At 34.9% G+C, this 17,441-nt stretch overlaps 1 protein-coding gene across 1 annotated transcript in view; it reads right to left on the bottom strand.

The window, feature by feature from the left end:
- The window catches only part of CPS1 (carbamoyl-phosphate synthase 1), a 114,018-nt gene that overhangs the window by 27,183 nt on the left and 69,394 nt on the right, over window positions 1–17,441 (bottom strand). Inside the window, exons 22-27 of the mRNA XM_063101452.1 lie at window positions 11,623–11,764; window positions 10,241–10,306; window positions 9,716–9,779; window positions 7,413–7,594; window positions 1,057–1,251; window positions 572–639 (exon numbers count right to left, since the gene is read on the bottom strand). Of these exons, the coding sequence (XP_062957522.1) occupies window positions 572–639; window positions 1,057–1,251; window positions 7,413–7,594; window positions 9,716–9,779; window positions 10,241–10,306; window positions 11,623–11,764 (717 nt within the window). The remainder of the gene's footprint in view (window positions 1–571; window positions 640–1,056; window positions 1,252–7,412; window positions 7,595–9,715; window positions 9,780–10,240; window positions 10,307–11,622; window positions 11,765–17,441) is intronic.

The raw sequence follows: 17,441 nt of genomic DNA, 5'->3' as shown, positions 1-17,441 counted from the left end.
TTACATGTGGTAACATCTGAAGAGAGTAAGTGATAATTCACAACTTCTCCTTTGATGATAGAACTTAGTTTCAAAGTTTAATATAAAAGATCCTCACTGTTCATGTCCTCACCATTGTAATTCATCTATTTAAAAAACCTGATCTCAAAAACTCAAAATTTTAAAACAAAGGCACTATCAGAAGGTGCTGACAATAGTCAAAGATAAGACATCATTTCTTGATATCAGAAAATAGATTCTGGAGACAGATACCCCAATGTGTGTGCATATGTGTGTGTGTGGTTTTTGTTGTTTGTTTGTTTGTTTGAGCTGTTCTTTTGTGTTTTCTTACCTTCTGTGCTCTCTAACCCTTCCTCAGTTTGGCTAGGAGATGCCTCAAGCTAGACTTAGGACTGTAGTCTCTTCCTAATGCTGAAGGCCTTGCATTGGTCCACAAACTGTCTATGATGGTTTGAATATTATCGATGGATTTACAAATTACTACACATCAAAGCCTAGTGCTATTAGTATACAGCATGCATTTCTGTATCTCCCAATTTTTGAATCATTGTTTTGAAAAACAACATATTACCTCAAAACATATGAAGGTCTCAACAAGCAGGGGTAGCCTACAGACTTTGCAAATTCCAGTGCTTCATTCTAATTAACAGAAACAACAACATATGTATGAATAGTTTAAAATATGCAATAAAAATGCAGAACATTATGGTTAGATCAAGTGGTAACCCAACTCTTTTTATTCTTTCTTTCAAAAGACACCATTAAAATGTAAATTAGACATCCAAATACATAAAATTCCTAGTTTCTAATTCTAAATATCAAATCTAGTTCAAAAATAGTTTGAACTTCTTTTCATTGTCTGAATCTTAATGAGAATACTGCTATCAATTTATAATCAGCATTTAACTGCAATCATGGAAATACAGCAACTCTAAAGTAAATTCACTAAGCATAGTGCATTCTATCTGCCCTCAGTTAACATCTCCAGTAGTTAACATTCAGCTTACAACTCTTCAAAAAAGAATATTAAAAACAGACACTTGTATCTTTCCTTACCAAAGTATTAACAGCTTTCCATGGTGCCTGAGAGACCTTCAGCTCATCCAAGACGGCTGAAAAGATGGAACGATCCTCAGCCCTGTCAATCTGCAGAGGGCTTGTGCCCATGATCTTGACACCATTCTTGTATAGGGGGACAGCCAGGTTGTTTGGAATCTGACCCCCGACTGATATGATGCAGCCACCACATGCCTGGAAAAGATGTCCACAATATCAGCCACTGGAGTAACTTCATCATGAATGAACAACTGTGCTCATCTTGCCTCCATTTCCCTACTGGCAATGCTTAACATGGGTGTGTTATTTTCATCTCTAAATCAGTGGATAATATTAAATTATGCCACAAAGAGATAAACATACTTAGTTTTGACTTTCCAGCAACTTACATGCTAAAATCTATGCAAGACTTCCACACAACTACATACAGATATCATTTGCAACATTCACATGTGTGGCAATTGGAAAAGAAAATCAACTCAATGAATTTACACCATGTCCTCTACCCCATAACCAATTAATTCCTGGACTGCTGTTGTAATTTCCTAAATGGAGACAGATTTCCCCTTCCAACACTCACCTCTCCTGTACCCCTCCACCCCAGTACTTCACATTCAGATTAAGCATTCTACAAGACTGCTTCACCAAGTTACTCCTATACTCAGAGCTCTCTAAAGATTCCTATTGCCTAGAGGATAAAGTACAAGCTCTTTACCCTCAAGACACTTAAGACTTTCCAGTCTTATCTATCTTCACCCCTCTCAGCCCCAGGAAGACTTCTCTACTCATTATCCCCAACTATGTACATTCCCACTAGCAAACTCTCTGCACCACTGAAACTTCCCTGGCTGTTGTTTCCTTTATCCTTCTCTTGCTTATCTAACTTCTAACCACCCCTAAACTAAAGTTCAGTCTAAATTCCACCTCACACTCTGATGACCGACTCCACCATAATCTCTTTGCTGCAACCTTGACACCTGTCTACAGTATCCAGTAACTGATTTGAGTTACTATTTCCTTACTACTTGCTTTACAAGCAGCGCCTGAATCTTTAGCCTTAATTCAGATGCTTGATTAGCACAAGATATTCTTAATCAAAATCAAGTCTCCTACTGGTAGCCAAAACATCAAAATTTAAAAAAAAAAAAAAAATTAGCCCTCCCAATCTCAAAATTTCTCAAGTCTGGTGTTTTAGCAGTGAGGGTGAGTGTGAGATGGTGGGGAATCAGATTCACAGTTAGAAGTGGAGAATAAGATTTTAAGTTAGACGTCTCTTCTCATCTTGGTTCCCTCTGTGCACTGCCTACCTTACCCAGGGGGGTCAGTCTTCTTGTCTATAAAATTAGGATAATACCAGCCTACTTCACAAGGTTGTTATGTAGATTAAATAAGATAAACATTAAAGGTCCTATATACTATAAGTGTATTTAAGTAAATAAGGCATGATTATTAATATAAAATATTATATATCTGATAGGCCATTGAGGTTGGCATAATTCCTGTTTGCCCTAATGACCCACTAAGAAATATTAGTAGAATTGCTGAAGTGATAGACATGTGCCAAATGTATTTTATCATTATTTGAAATTGATTTGAAATATTCTTATAAGGGATGAAACTAATTTCTCTCTGATGAGAGCAGTTATAATATTGTCTAAACAAACACCCTGCAATTGAGTGCTAAAGGCATTTTAAACAGTATTGAAAATAATAACCCACTGTTCTCCATATTTATGTGTACTTAAGCTACTTTTATCATCATTTTAAAACACGTTCAATATACATTTTTACAAAATCTTTAAAATGAGTTATTCTCTTCAGTATAATTTTATTTTCGTAATAATTTTTTTATTTATTAACAGTGTTGTTAATGTTTTACAGGCTTAAAAACAAGTTCTTCAATTGAATGTATACGAAAAGTCTCTTATGTCAAAGAACTCAAAATAATTTTTGAAAATTAAGGGAGTAGTAGCAATTTATGAGCAAAAGTTGGAATCAATCAGACTAAAAAGAAGCTTAATGTTTAATAAAAAGGCCTTAATTAATAAATACACTTATATTTTTTCAAAATAGCTCTACTAAATTGACGATAATAGCTGCCACTCTTTATTGAGGACTTTCCTAGGTATCCTGGAGTATCTTTTTTGACCTTCACAGTATCCTTCGGAGGTGATTGTTACTATCCCCAATTTATAGCCAAAGAAATGGAGTCTCAATGAAGGTGAAGTGACTTGCCCATAACTCTTATCTAGCAAATACAGAACTGGTATATGAACTTGATTTTACAGATTGTAAAGCTATACTAAAGTAAGATATTAAATAATCGAATCTTAAGCAAACTTTACTTTTCTGGCTGGTGTTAGAGGTGATTAATGCTAGAAGATAAGAGAAGAGCTAGTTCTAAAACATTCTTTTGGAAAAGAGGTAGATAGAAAAACATTCAGGACAAAACCAAATTCTCATCATTGACCCCCAGAAATACTGATCATCACTGGGAAGATAACTGATATCCAAAGGAATGTTAGAGAGCAACAGTGTGATGGTGTAGTGCAGGTTTTGCCCATACAGCAAAAGGAATTCATGTATGATGACATGTTTGTAGGATGATGTTAGTATAGGACAGTTTCATGGAGAATCTAATCTTAAATTGGCTCCAACTCCAAGCACTAGGGATATAGGGACAGGAACCTGGTATCCCACACAGGTAAATCACCATCACTATCACAATCACTTAGCCCTCAATAATTTCAAGTGATCTACTGAAGTAGAATATTCTAAAGTTCAGACATGGTTTCACAGATTTTTAAAATATTTAGGCCTAAAATAATCCATTTAGACACCCAAAATTCCATTAATCTTGCCTAGATTTGTGTGTAATTTTTTTACCCATTTTAGTTTTTCATTTTTTAAAACCTGATATCACTAAGTTATGGTAACACAGCACAAGACTATTTCTGAAATAACATTCAAGCTGCAAATACACCAGAAATTTGTTTTCAACAGTAAAGATTTAAAAGGAAACGCTTCATAGTTATTTGAGAACATCTTAATTTCTCCTAGCCTCACTTTAGTCAGTCCTTATTTTTATGGACAAATTAAATGCTGTATTATAGACAGAATGTGAGGTGAAAAAAAATGATCTTACTGACAGAAATAGCATTTGCCTCATTAAAAATAGCCCTGATTTTTGCAATTTCATGGATTATCTACAATTTACAAAATTCCACTATTTATATATCTGTTAATGAGAAGGATCATGCTTTATATTTTAGTAATTGCATTTTAGTAAAAGACATTTTACATTTTAGGCAGAAGTTTAGGATGACGTTTAACTACAATTAAACCAAATGCTAGAAACGAACCCCAATTCTATTTATAGTCACGCGTTCCCTAATGGGCTTTATATATCACTAACTAATGTCTATAATTAATTTATTCATTTAACTCAAGTTTTACAGAAGTACCATTGTCTAAGTATATACAGTGTTATTTGTTAAAAATAGGACAATTAAACCATTATGCAGAGTATATATTTTAAGGGATATAATTAGGCAAAGTATGAATTGTAAAACCAAGAAAAAGTTATCCAGGAATATCAAAAGGTGTCAGATACGTTGCTTGGTATTTTTAGAACAAATCTGTTTTTTAATAAATAAATACAAAAATGGGACCTAAATGGGGCTTGGATATAGAAGGAAATTAATGTTGTTTATGTAATTTTTCAAACCATGAGTCTCCAAAGGAAGAAGTGGAAACGTGAAGTTAGGACCAGATCTGTGTGATTCTTAACTCATTGTAACCTGTAAAGATTACTGCAGAATCCATACTCAGAAAATAAGATCCAGTAAAAGAGAAGCACAGTGTTGCAACTTCTATAAACAATGTAATAATTTTCAGTTCCTAAGAGTACTTCAAAAATTTCATGGAAAAATAGAATTGAAAGATAACATGAATCTTTCCATAAATTTTTTAAAGTACCCTCATATACCTCAAAATAATTTGAGAACATCTTTTCCCTTATAAGAAGTGTTCTGAACTGGGCAAAATATCATCCATCAAAGTCTAACAGAAGGCAGACACCAGCTTCTTGCTTTCCTGACCCTTCCCCACACACCAACGAAATCAAAATTGGAATCTCTTCTAAGGAAGCAAAACCTATGAACACAATCACAAGGAATAAATGAATAAATAAATTTACTAAACTTAAAGGGTCACTCTATAAAGTATAAAAAATGTCTACAGCCAAAAGAATATACTCACAACACTGTAGCATTTTCTATTAAAATAAAATAAGAGCAAGTGGGAAGGAGATTTCAGTGTTTCTTACTCAACCTCCGATGAAGACCTCTTCCAAAGCAGCCTGCTTTACCAACTTGGCATGTTGCTTCTCTGACTTCCTCCTTACTGTTTTCTTTAGAGGTTCCCCCTGGATGCCATGGAAACAGCCTTGGTCCAGAACTAGACCAAGAGACCTGGGCCAGAGACTCCTCACACTTTCTATCATCCCCTGTGTCCTCGGGAAAGCCTAATGCCCTTCTAAGGGACTCAAATGTATGCTTTTGAATACAGTTAGACACGCTTCCAATTTTCTGCAAAGTCATTACTGAATGCCTCAGCTCCTTCACCACTATCACTAGAGGCATCTAAGGTAGGATAAGAACAGTCTCCTCCAAGGGGAAGCATACCCATTATCAGAGACAACAGAGCAGCATGTGACAACAGAGCCTGCTCTAGGGAGATACACAACCTCATGAAAGGAAACATACACACACAAACACACACACACACGTACACGTGTATGTGATGTATAGCACTTCCTGTGGGATAACCCAAGGAGTACATCAATGGATTATTGTTCTTATGTTCTCCAATTTAACATTTTAAATTACCTCACAATAAATAGTAATGCTACACTTTAAATGCCAATTAGCTTCAAAGAAAGGCCAACTTACTTCTTTTTATCATACTGACTTTATTTATAGTAAAAGAATGTTTGTAGTCATGTGTAACTGCATTCAAAAGCAGTTATAGAAGTTTTTAATCTTTCCTTGGCCCGTTTCACATGGAAATGCCTGCTGCTATTGCCTGTAATACTTTTAAAATTTTTAAAGCATGTATTTTATTTTTCATATATTTATATAAATATAAAAATATGGAATTCATATTGATATAAATTCATAGATCCCAGTTTTATTGTTAACGTCTTGAAGGTAGGGACCTGTTTTTATAGCTGTCTATAATGCTGAACCTGGGTTTTACAACATGCTCAGGAAATATTTGTAAATTGCATTTGTTTTGATGTTCATCTATCTATCTAAGAAATCATTTTTTAAAAACCATGTCAGACAGACAACTAAAAAATAAAGTGTATATTCTACCTAATGGATCAATTTTATTATAAAATTCCATGTTACCTTTGCAATACCTGTAAGTAGCATGCTTTTACACTCATAGGATTCATTAACAACAACAAAACAATAGGGCACAGAGAATTTAAGTAATTTGAACAAGTCAATGAGTTTTCAAGTCAAAACTAGAACTTAGGTATTCTGGCACCAACTCAATACTTTTTTTCCCTCTATTGAGCATATTTTACACATAGGGACAATACTCTATGATAAGGAATTAACTGTAATGATAGCAAAGGCACAGCTACTGGACATCACTCTGGAATTTTCTAATAGTTATTTTTTCAATTGTAAGATAATTTAACTTGTTCTATAAAATTACGGTAACCTACAATCATATGAATCCACAGTGAAAATGTACTCAATAATATTGAAGAGGGGATGGAGGAACAACTGTAAGAGAAGGCTATAAAGGAACCAAAATCATTCAGAATTGACTCATTGATCTTAAACTGAAGACTAATGGCTTCATCTGATGAAACAAGGAATTAAGTGGCCCTTTGTGAACAATTGACTTTCCTCCTCTGGAAACCATTCACCATCAGACCACATCACATAAACTAGAAAGCGGCTGTTTATTGTAAGTTAGAGGATCAATTAAATCATTCTGCAAAATATTTATGAGGGGCCACCTTATATTAGCGAAAATGTGGCTGGAACCTGTTGCCAAGTAGAGTTTTCAATATGGCTGGAACACTTAGAAAGAAAAAGTGAATTTTGTATGAAAAGTAATCACGCTGTGCTAGGGCTTCAAGAATGTAAGGCTGGAGTGTTTTCTTTTTTCTTTTTTCTTTTTTTTTAAGTTTCACTACAAAATTAAGCAATAGAACACATTGCAGCTCTTTTTCCTAAAGGGAATTGCAATATAAATCTACATGCGCAAATACACATAGGTAAAGTGTGCACTGCATATATTTTTCTTTTGTTTTTTCACTTTTCTTTTTTTACCTCCTGATGGTAGATGTCTAGGATTCTCTCCAAAGACAACTCTTCAAAGTACAGTTTGTCACACTCATCAAAGTCTGTGCTCACAGTCTCAGGGTTGCAATTCACCACCACTGTCTTCTTGCCAAGTTGACGCAATGTGCGAATACTGGAGACAGCACACCAATCAAATTCCACACTGCTGCCTGCAGAGACAATGAGAGTGGGAAAAGGGGTAAGAGAAGAATGAAGTTACAACACAAAGAGAACCAGAAAAGTATCTCCTGTCAGTCCAGGCTAAGGAAGCTAATACCTTTCAATTTAATTTTTAAAATTCCGAAATATAAATTTTAGACCTGCATTGCATACTATATTAATATTAAGAAAAACAGAGCCTAATAAAACAATGAAATGTTGGCTTGTTTTACATGCTAAATTCTGCAATAGGTAATCTCCATATTTGAAGCATTCAGAACCTCAATATTAATGGGAGATAATTTTCAAGATGAAAAATCCTTCATTTACTTAAAAGAAATTTAAAGCAAACACATTGACCTCAATGCACAAAATAGTTAAGACAGTCATTAGAATACTTGAGTTCTTGTTTCAGTCCTTCCACTTAATCTGCTGTCTGAGGGTTAAACCCCATGATCCCTGAGGTGTCTTGCAGCTCTGACAAATCTTGATTGATTGAAAAGTCCTGTTCTTTCTAAGCATATCCTTTTAAGCTTGGCAAGGCCACCCCATGCAGAGTGAGTGACCTTCTGTAAAGTAATTCAAAGTATGATAATGACCTAAATGCCTCAAAATATCAGCTCTACTGGGATGCCATAGAACTGAAAGCCCTGGGACTTGTACTAATTTTTTGCACTCAGACATTGTCTCCTAAAAATTCTTGTCAAAATAGTATGTTATCCAAATATAGCAGCATGTTAATTCTCATTATCAAGTAAGTATAAACATGATTATCGGCTTAGCTAGTCTTCCCTGGCCCTTAATATAATGCAGAATCATTGCATAAATCTGAAAAGGAAGGAAAAATGGTCTGGAGAGGCGAAGAGTAGACGCAGATGAAGGTGTTCAGGTCACTTAACCATAAAATAACTGCTATGGTCTGAATGTGTCCCCCCAAATTCATGTGTTGGAAACTTAATCCCCAATGTAACAATGTTGAGAGGTATAGACTTTTTGGAGGCGTTTAGATCATGAGGGATCTGCCCTTATGAATAGATTAATGCCATTATAAAAAGGTTTGCTGAAGCAAGTCTGATCTGTTTGTGCCCTCCACCTTCTGCTATGTGAGGACACAGCCATTGTGTTAGTCATTTCCAGAAGATACAGGGTTCAAAGCACCATCTTGGAAGCAGAGACCTAACCCTCACCAGAGAACTGAACCTGCCGGTGCCTTGATCTTAGATTCCCCAGTCTCTGGAACTGTGAGAAATAAATTTCTGTTCTTTATAAATTATCCAGTCTCAGGTATTTTGTTACAGCCACACAAATGGATTAAGTCAATAACTAAGGTGGTAAAAATATAACACTTTTAGGCTACATCAAGATGTGACCAAAGACTGTTAAACTAGCATATCCTGAAACACAAAGTTAATTGTAAAAACTGAAATATATTATGATTAAAATAACAGAGTAAGACCACATACATTTAAATCATATATCTTATCATTTCTATATTACAATGCCTTGCAGAGAGTAAATATTAAATACATTTGTTGACTAATACCACTGTTCATTTAAATATATACCTTGCAACTGTAATAGATCTTGAGTGGTTATGAAATATCTAATTTTAATTGACTAAGAGAGAAATGTCACAATATCTGGTGAGTATATTTTAGTTAGATTATATAATGCTCTATGTGCCAGTGAGACAAGCTTTTTGCATTTTGATGTAAACAGAGGTCATATGTTAGGTCAGAGATTGTATCTACAGTATAATTTCTCATTGATATATAAAGACTTTGAGCAAATGTAGACCTTTATGAACAACTATGTTAGAAGAGAAAAGGTTAAAGACTAGTTCATTCCCCAATTCCAGTGAGATGCTCAATTCAGTTAATAAGGATTGAAAATAATAAAGGAATGACATGGTGAAATGAAAGAAGATGAAATTTCTAGTTGAGACCTGCATTTAAATCCCACTTCTACCACCAAATAGCTATAAAAGTTTGGGTTTTATCTCTCTGAACCTCAATTTCCTAACCTGCAACATTTATTTTACGTAGTTCTTGTAATAATGGAATTAACACGTGTTATGTAAAGAATACTACATAAATTGTGAAGTCCTATGCAAATGTAAGTTACCACTTTACCAATGTGATATGGACCACAGCCCAGAACCATCATTCCATGGTCATCAAAATTGATATCATGCTCCTGGGGGGGGGAAATGAGAAATGTGGAAATTATTATGTGTTATTCTTCCATTTGATTAAACTATTTGTCGTGTCTTAAAGTCTGTCTTTCTAATTCTTCCTCTTGTTCACATGCATCCTCTATTAGTCTCTGGGAATGCATAGTATAAACTGTTATACCAGCTCTCCTTGTAAAAATAGATCTGGCTCAATATTTTTTAATTAAATAGCATGAGAACACAGCATAATTGTATGCTCATGTAACCACTGTCCTTACCATCTTTTCACTTGTTTGATTTCATTATCTTAAGGCAGTTCTTAAAAGACTGAGTATAGAAATACATCATTGCATCTGACCAACATGATGCCAGTTTTATTACCAAGATCACTAGATTAGCAAAGATGCAAAAAATATTTTTTTTCTTACGTGGACCACCTACTAAAGCTAGAGCTCTCTGAGTACAACAATTTGGCAGTTCCTACCTGACCGTTGTAGGTAACATAGAGGTAGTTGGTTACTGATGGGTATTCTGCAGCCAGTGTATCAATCTGTGAAAGAAGATAAACAAATAAATAAATAAGGATTTTATTCCCTTTATTTATTATAATTTTTTAAGACCATAGATTTTTTTTAATGCCTATTACTGTCAAATATAAAGACAGGAAAAGGTATATACAATGTGATCGATGTCTAATTCTGAAAATGAGAGAGAAGAAAATAATAATATGTTCTATTTCATTTGAGCAATAAATGACCACAAACATCCTAGGGCATCATTGGGTCACTGTAGTAGTACCTCTCAGGAGCAAGACAAAGTGGTCATACAGTCAACTGGTTACAAAGAAGACCTACCCAGCCGGCTATCTAAAGCAGCTGTGTATGAAATCTAAAATTAGAGCAAAATGACCTACATGTAAGGAAGTCTTTGATTTGCAGATTAATGCATAGGACTTAAGTTACCTATGGCACTGAGCAATGGGATGACACAAAAACCATAAAGCATGGACAGAGGGTGGGAGAACAGGTTCATGTAGAACATATTTGAAAAAAGTAAATCAATTCAACTCTCAAGGGCCAGTAGCTCAGCCTAGCGAACAAGAATTTGGGGCCAACAGGACAAGCTGGTGGAATGCAGGTGAGAAGAAAGAAAGATAATAATTGCTGAGTAAGAATAGTTAGCATCAAGCTTGAGACCTGAGGTTATAAGGTTATATATGTGCCCCCTGAGGACACAGAAAAAAGTCAGTGATTTTAAAGGACAAAAACCAGTTGGTGGTACTTTAAGCCAAGACATTCCTTCCATTAAAGGCCCAAAAAGAAAAAAGAAAAAAATCACAATGGCACACCTATGAACATTCGTGTGTGACTGTCATGAATATTAAATGAACTCATTATGCCCAACACAATCACAATGCATAGTAAATGAACCATAATGATGGTGCACTTAAAATAAAGTATCACCCTGTGAAAAGTTAGTGCCAAAGAAGACTATTCTTTTCAAAAGGGTCAGCCACCATGCTAGGGTATTTCAAGTTTTTCTATTACTCTAAGGTTTTCTCTTACTGCATATATATTTGGACACAGGTCAAAAAGCAAAGGAGAGGTAATTTTGATTTTTTTCTCATTTTGGCCAGGAAAATCAGGTACTTACACTTATATTTACATTCCAGTGTTCCTTCATCCTTTCCCTTTTATGTATAAATCCATCCTGTGCCAAATAAAATTGGCGATGTCTTCAGCATCAACTGGACAAGTAGAGTCACTTTCTAATCCCACCCCTGCTCTTTTCAACAATGTTTTTTTTTTTCAGTTGATGCCTAGGCTTCACCACAAAAATTCTGAAAAGAAAGAGAAACTCATTTACCTGTTTAACCCAAGGGTGGATGTTTTTCTTTAGCCTCAGCTCCCTTGTCTGGGCCTCAGTCAGCCCTAGGCATTTTGAAATCTGCTTGTCTGAGAACCCAATCTCCTTTGCCTTTTTCAGGGTTTCTTCTGTAATAGACGCACTAGGATTTAATGGAAAAGAGAGATGCAAGTTTAGACCAAACACAGTAAGAAGGAGTGAACTGTTCAATTTCAAAAAACACCGAAGTTTCCTTATTTTTCATCTTCAAACAGGTTTAGGCCTCCTTATCTCTTAAAAATACACAAATAAATAACCCACTACATCTTCTAGCCTCTATGAAGTCTACATTTGCAATGCTGACGACCTCTCTGTGGTCTCCTGCTTTCACACTCTATTCACCCCTTTCTGTTTATTTCCTTTAAAATGGCTTCTGCATTTACTATCCTAATGAATTTGCTGGTTTAATCGCAATCAGGGACCTCCTTCTGTAAATCCAGGAGCTCTTTCTCAATTTTCATGTTTCTCAACTGATCCTCATATGACCCTTTTGATGTTCCATTCTTTGAAAAGATATTTCCTCTAGCTTCCACTAAGTGGTTTCTGATCCTATATTATTACTCACTACAACTATTTACTGTATTTTTTCCCCAAGGCTCTACATTTTGTTATGTGTTTTGGTCTGGCTACCTTCTCTCCCTCTCTGAATTTAGTCACTATCACGGGCTCAAGTAGCATAATTGATCGATGATTACCAAATCTGTGGCCTCTTCTGCAAGGTCTGACCTGTGCTCCAGATCTTTATGTAAACTTCAAGAATTATGTTCACCTGGGTGTCCCAACATTGCATCAGACAAGGCATCCTCTCCATAAACTGCCTCTATTTTCTAATATCACGCATGTCTATGTTGAGAAGATAGTTTTGTGGTTTTATAATTATTTGCCATTCAAGCTAGTTTGTCTCATTTTCTCCATGTTTATTTCCACAGTGTAGATTATATTTGTGTTGTTTCTCTCACCTGTTAAAGCCTTTGACATACATTTTATCTACCCGACTTCTTCCCGACCCCCAGCAACCCTTGAAAGGTCAAGTAAAGCCAACATTCATCCATGAAGCCTCTCAGTTTGCTTTTACTCACACTGATGTTCATGCTTTTAACTGCCTGTTCTGCTTAGGGTCATGGACATAGTTAGAACCATACAGTTTAGCATGTCATCATTGCCTGATATTTTTAATGTTCCTTAACTTTTTTTATTCACCAATCAGACTTTTTCCTGCTAGATTTAAGTTCTAAGAGGAAAAAGAACACATTTGGCTCATTTACCAGATTATTCTCAAAGTACTTTGTCTGGTACACAGACAGCATTCAATAAATATTTATTAAATGAATGAAGAAAATTATAACTCTCCAGTTTTTTTCATTTTTCAGAAAAGGCAAAGAAGTAATTGAAATCAGCTTGTAACTAGATTTCGAAATGCATGCAAAAATAATTTTAAAGAACTAAAGTACAGAAGAATAAAATACTACTATAAAAGCATCTCTAATCAAATACCTGTGGGCCAGCTAGTTCAAGTAATAGTCAATACAATAAAATGCAATTGTCACCGTTTGATAGGCAATACAAGGTTTGTATTGGCCGTTTGCAATTGTCACCGTTTGTTAGGTCAGAAGACCTAACTTGTACTGAATAAAACATTTTAATAAAATGCTGCAAATAAGATGTAATTGAATTAAAGCTATTGCATTTTGTTCATTCTAATCTTTAATTTTTTTATTTAATTCATATTCTGAGTTTGGAGAAAAGAGAATCAAGCTGTTATATATAACAGCTATTTTGCTGGCTTTCTGTTGTCAGTATTAGTTTGGATTTTTGCAGCTATAGCTCTTCCTAGTCAATTTGCTTTTTCTATTACACCTAATCCTAGTCAATTTGCTTTTTCTATTGCACCTAAATTTTCTTTTGTCTCAAACCTATGCATTATTCTCCCCAATGAATTTAATTTCTTCTCTTTTCATTCTTATTTTGAATTTAATCAGAATAAAAATTTAGATCTACAGTCACACTAGCCACCTTTCGAGTGCTCAGTAGCCACACATGGTCAGTGTCTTCTGTATTGGACAGTGCAGATGATAGAATATTTCAACATCACGGAAATTTCTATTGGACAGTGCTGCTCAAGAAGATAGAAAACAATATTTGAGACAATGGAAAAAAAGAAAGTGATTCAAAACACTGTATGGAGGCATAAGCTATGTGGGACAAGGTGAGGTCACAGAAAAGAGAAAACAGTATGAGGACTTGGGAAATACTATGGCAACAGAGGGACAAGAAAAGAGCTATAAAGTTACAGCTTTCTGCAGGCGGATTTGACTGATGTGCTGCAGGCAAGAGCAATAATTTGAGGGCAACTATGGACATGGCAGGTATAGGAAACATACTGAGGATCTGTAGCTGGGAAGAGTAAGTAGGAAACCAGATGGTGAGGGCAGAGCAACTCTCATTGTCTATTCCATGAATGCTCTGACACTTAGTGAACATGCGCTGTGCATCAGACCTGTGCTACCTATAAGAATAATGAAGAAATAGAATATGGACTTCCTTCATTCAAGGAGGTCAAAGTATGTTAGGAAGCAGATGACTTGCTAATAACAAATGTGTCTACACTGTGAGAGGCGCTATGAGAGAAATGTGTACAAGACGAGGCTGTGGCTCAGAAGAGAGGCCCCAGCTTCCGATGCTATGCTCCTAGGGTCTTTGGGATGCTGAGCCAGCTTTTTAGGGGAATAAGTGTGTACAGCCAGTGCAAAAATAAACCATTCTTCAGGATGTCTGGAAAGGCTTTACTCCAGAGGTGATTACAGTGCTTCTGAGGGCATCTGAAATATCCAAGTTCATGGTCTTGGGGGAAAAAAAAATTTAAGAAAAAAGTAGAGGAAGGATTTTTGTTGTTGATACTTGTTTTAGAAACACATGTTTCCACTTTTCTTTCCAAGAATATGCTCCTAAATCTAAAAGTCTTCATTTGTTTATGTGCAAGTGTGCATTCAGCCTCAAAGTGAAAGTGCTTGACAAATAAGCTATTTTTCTAATTTAAAACTTTGGATGATATTCTTTTTAAATAAACATCTCTAATCGTGAGTTTTGCAGAAGATCTCAAATCATATTAATGTTTATATGCCTGGGAAAAGGCTACACATTTTCTGTACAATCTGTAATTTTATTTAAAATATATGAAGCTTGGGTTAAGTGGAGAAATACTATACATATAACATTGAACAAATTCTTACCCATAGCATTATCTAGCTGTTTGCTAAATGTTTTAGCATTTTGGGATTGTGGGATAGCAGTGAAAGAAAAGACAAGCAAAGAATGAATAGATCTTCAATATGACATTATTATTGCAAAAACTATTTCAAGCAAAGCCCTTATTATGTTATTGTATCAACAACCACTTTGCCTTAAATGACTAAAACCCTACCCCTGAAAAACAGTGGTCCAGACACACTTAAGAAACATGCATTGAAAAGAATCGCCACACCTATAATTATGACTATGGACTAGCCAGCACCATAAGTGCAAGTTCATCAACACTGAAGACAAGTAGAAGTCATGTATTTATCTTTAGCATTTTTGGTTATGTTTTTCTATTTGTTTTTTGTAATAGGCATTTTTTTTTTTTTTTTGGTCTTTAATGATTTATTTACATTTCTTCTTATATGGAATATCAGCCATTCTTCAAAAGTTGCTTTGTTGCTTTAAATGAACAAAAAAAGAGAAACCATTTAGATTCCTCACATATCTATTAGAGATTCAATAAATTTGCATTTGTTTTGTCCATATTCAGCAATGCAGTCTTTTCTATTACTGGAATATGCATAATTCCCCTCATTCTTTTTTACCGCAAGAGTCCAATAGAGTATATATATATAGACATCTCTGTACAAAGTATTCTTTCTACCCACCAAATGAAATTGGACTCTGCAGCAAAGAAATTTTAAAGAGAAAAAGAAAGGAAAAAGAAAAAAAAATGGATGATTGATAGAACTGGCCTTATGCATAAAAAGTAAAGTGAATTAATTTTGTGCTCAACTCTAGTGGCAAAAAGAAAAAGAAAAAATAGCTATCTGTCACTAAGACTAACTCAGTTCTTACTGCTCTCCCATAGCACCCCTCACCCCAGAGGGCTTTCATTATTTAAAGAAGATGCCCAAGAATAGCAAAAGTAATAGAAATGCTTGTGAATGATACTTCAGCATGGGGGTGAAATCTATTTCTGCATAGGCACCCCCTCAGAATTAACAGGTGATAATTTTGAAACAAATGCATCAAGCTAGAACTGCACAGTACATATTTTAAGCTGATTCTTAGAATATTTTCCTAGTGAGCCAAAACCTGCATTAACTTTTGCCCAATTTTCAAATAACTAGATCAATAATATGATATGACATTTATTAATGTCTTGAAAATTAGAGTATATTAAATTGGAATGGCATATTAGTACATTCATGTTCATCTACCTTAACTTGAATGCAAATATTGGGTAGGAGTGTTCATAAGAACTCTAAAGTGATATAGTATCTATATTATTTCATTTGTGGTCTTTCTGGTTATTAATTTTTACTCTTTAGATATGTTCATAAAATAGTTCAAAGGACATTGCAGTCCTCCTTAAGAACACAGATGTTGGTCCTGACCTACTGCAGAAATTACAGACACAGACAAGTTAGATGCCTTCCCACATTCAACGGCTGCCTAATTCTTCAGGACATCCCTAACTCCAGGACAGGGAGCAGGCTGACCAATTCCCTTACTTGTTCTCTCCTCTGCTTCTGTATAATACAAGGCTGGCTGGTATGTCACTACACACAGAAGAAAATTGACTTTATTCCCTACTTGTTCTAATACAAAATTTTATTTCGTGTCCCGTTATAATAAAAGAAAAGAAGAGACAGTTTGTAGACATGATTCATAAGCTTTGGGCCAGTGATTTAGATAAGGTAAACCTCTTCAGAGTCAAATACAAGATGAATAATCGTAAGTGAACATAAAGCTCATTTAACAATGTGGAGATTCAGATACCTGAACCTTCTCTTTATCTGCCCATATTGGACCACCACGCAATTTTGTCTGCTAAAAGAACTCCATAGTAAGTTTTTGGGTTTTTTGTTTGTTTTTTTGTTTTTCTTAATCAAGCTAGGTAAAATCTTAGGAACAGGGCTATTGCATTTTTATTTTTTCAAAGGAAAATGAAAACCTTAATTTGGAATAAACTCAAAAGAGAATAATTACTAAAAGAAATATAAATGCTGAATGTGTAATTCAAAACTGCTTTTTGAAGTCTCAAAAGGGAATGCTCCATTTATATTATATTGTAAATCAAGGCAGTATTATATCAAGCTAGAAACGTGATCAGCTGAATGGAGCATATTGTACTAAAGCACACAGTTTCAATAAATTATCCTTCTGTTATTTGATATGTATTTGTGTGTACTAGTGTTTTATATTTACTTTTATTCTTTTGAGTATGTTCACATTAAATCCATACTTCAGAACGGTATCCTCTAAAATATGGTATATTTACAACTTCCCTTCCCCCTACCAGCTTTCCCTGCTTGCAGAGTTCAAGGACACTCTTCAAAGTTTAGCCTCTCATCATGGCATAATAGACTGTAAACAATGAAACAAAGACACACCAAATGGCTGTGATGCTGGCCTTTTCATCATAATCTTTAGTTTCTCTCTACTTAGGACCATAAAAATGACAGTTCGAAATTTTACAGGGAGAAAAACATCTTAAAACCAGACAACCAGACTTCTACACACTCTGCCATAATCTT

Source organism: Cynocephalus volans, chromosome 1, assembly GCF_027409185.1.
Source record: "Cynocephalus volans isolate mCynVol1 chromosome 1, mCynVol1.pri, whole genome shotgun sequence".
Classification (NCBI taxonomy): Eukaryota; Metazoa; Chordata; class Mammalia; order Dermoptera; family Cynocephalidae; genus Cynocephalus; species Cynocephalus volans.
The sequence above is the reverse complement of the archived record's forward strand: the minus strand, read 5'-3'. Positions and strand labels throughout refer to the sequence as shown.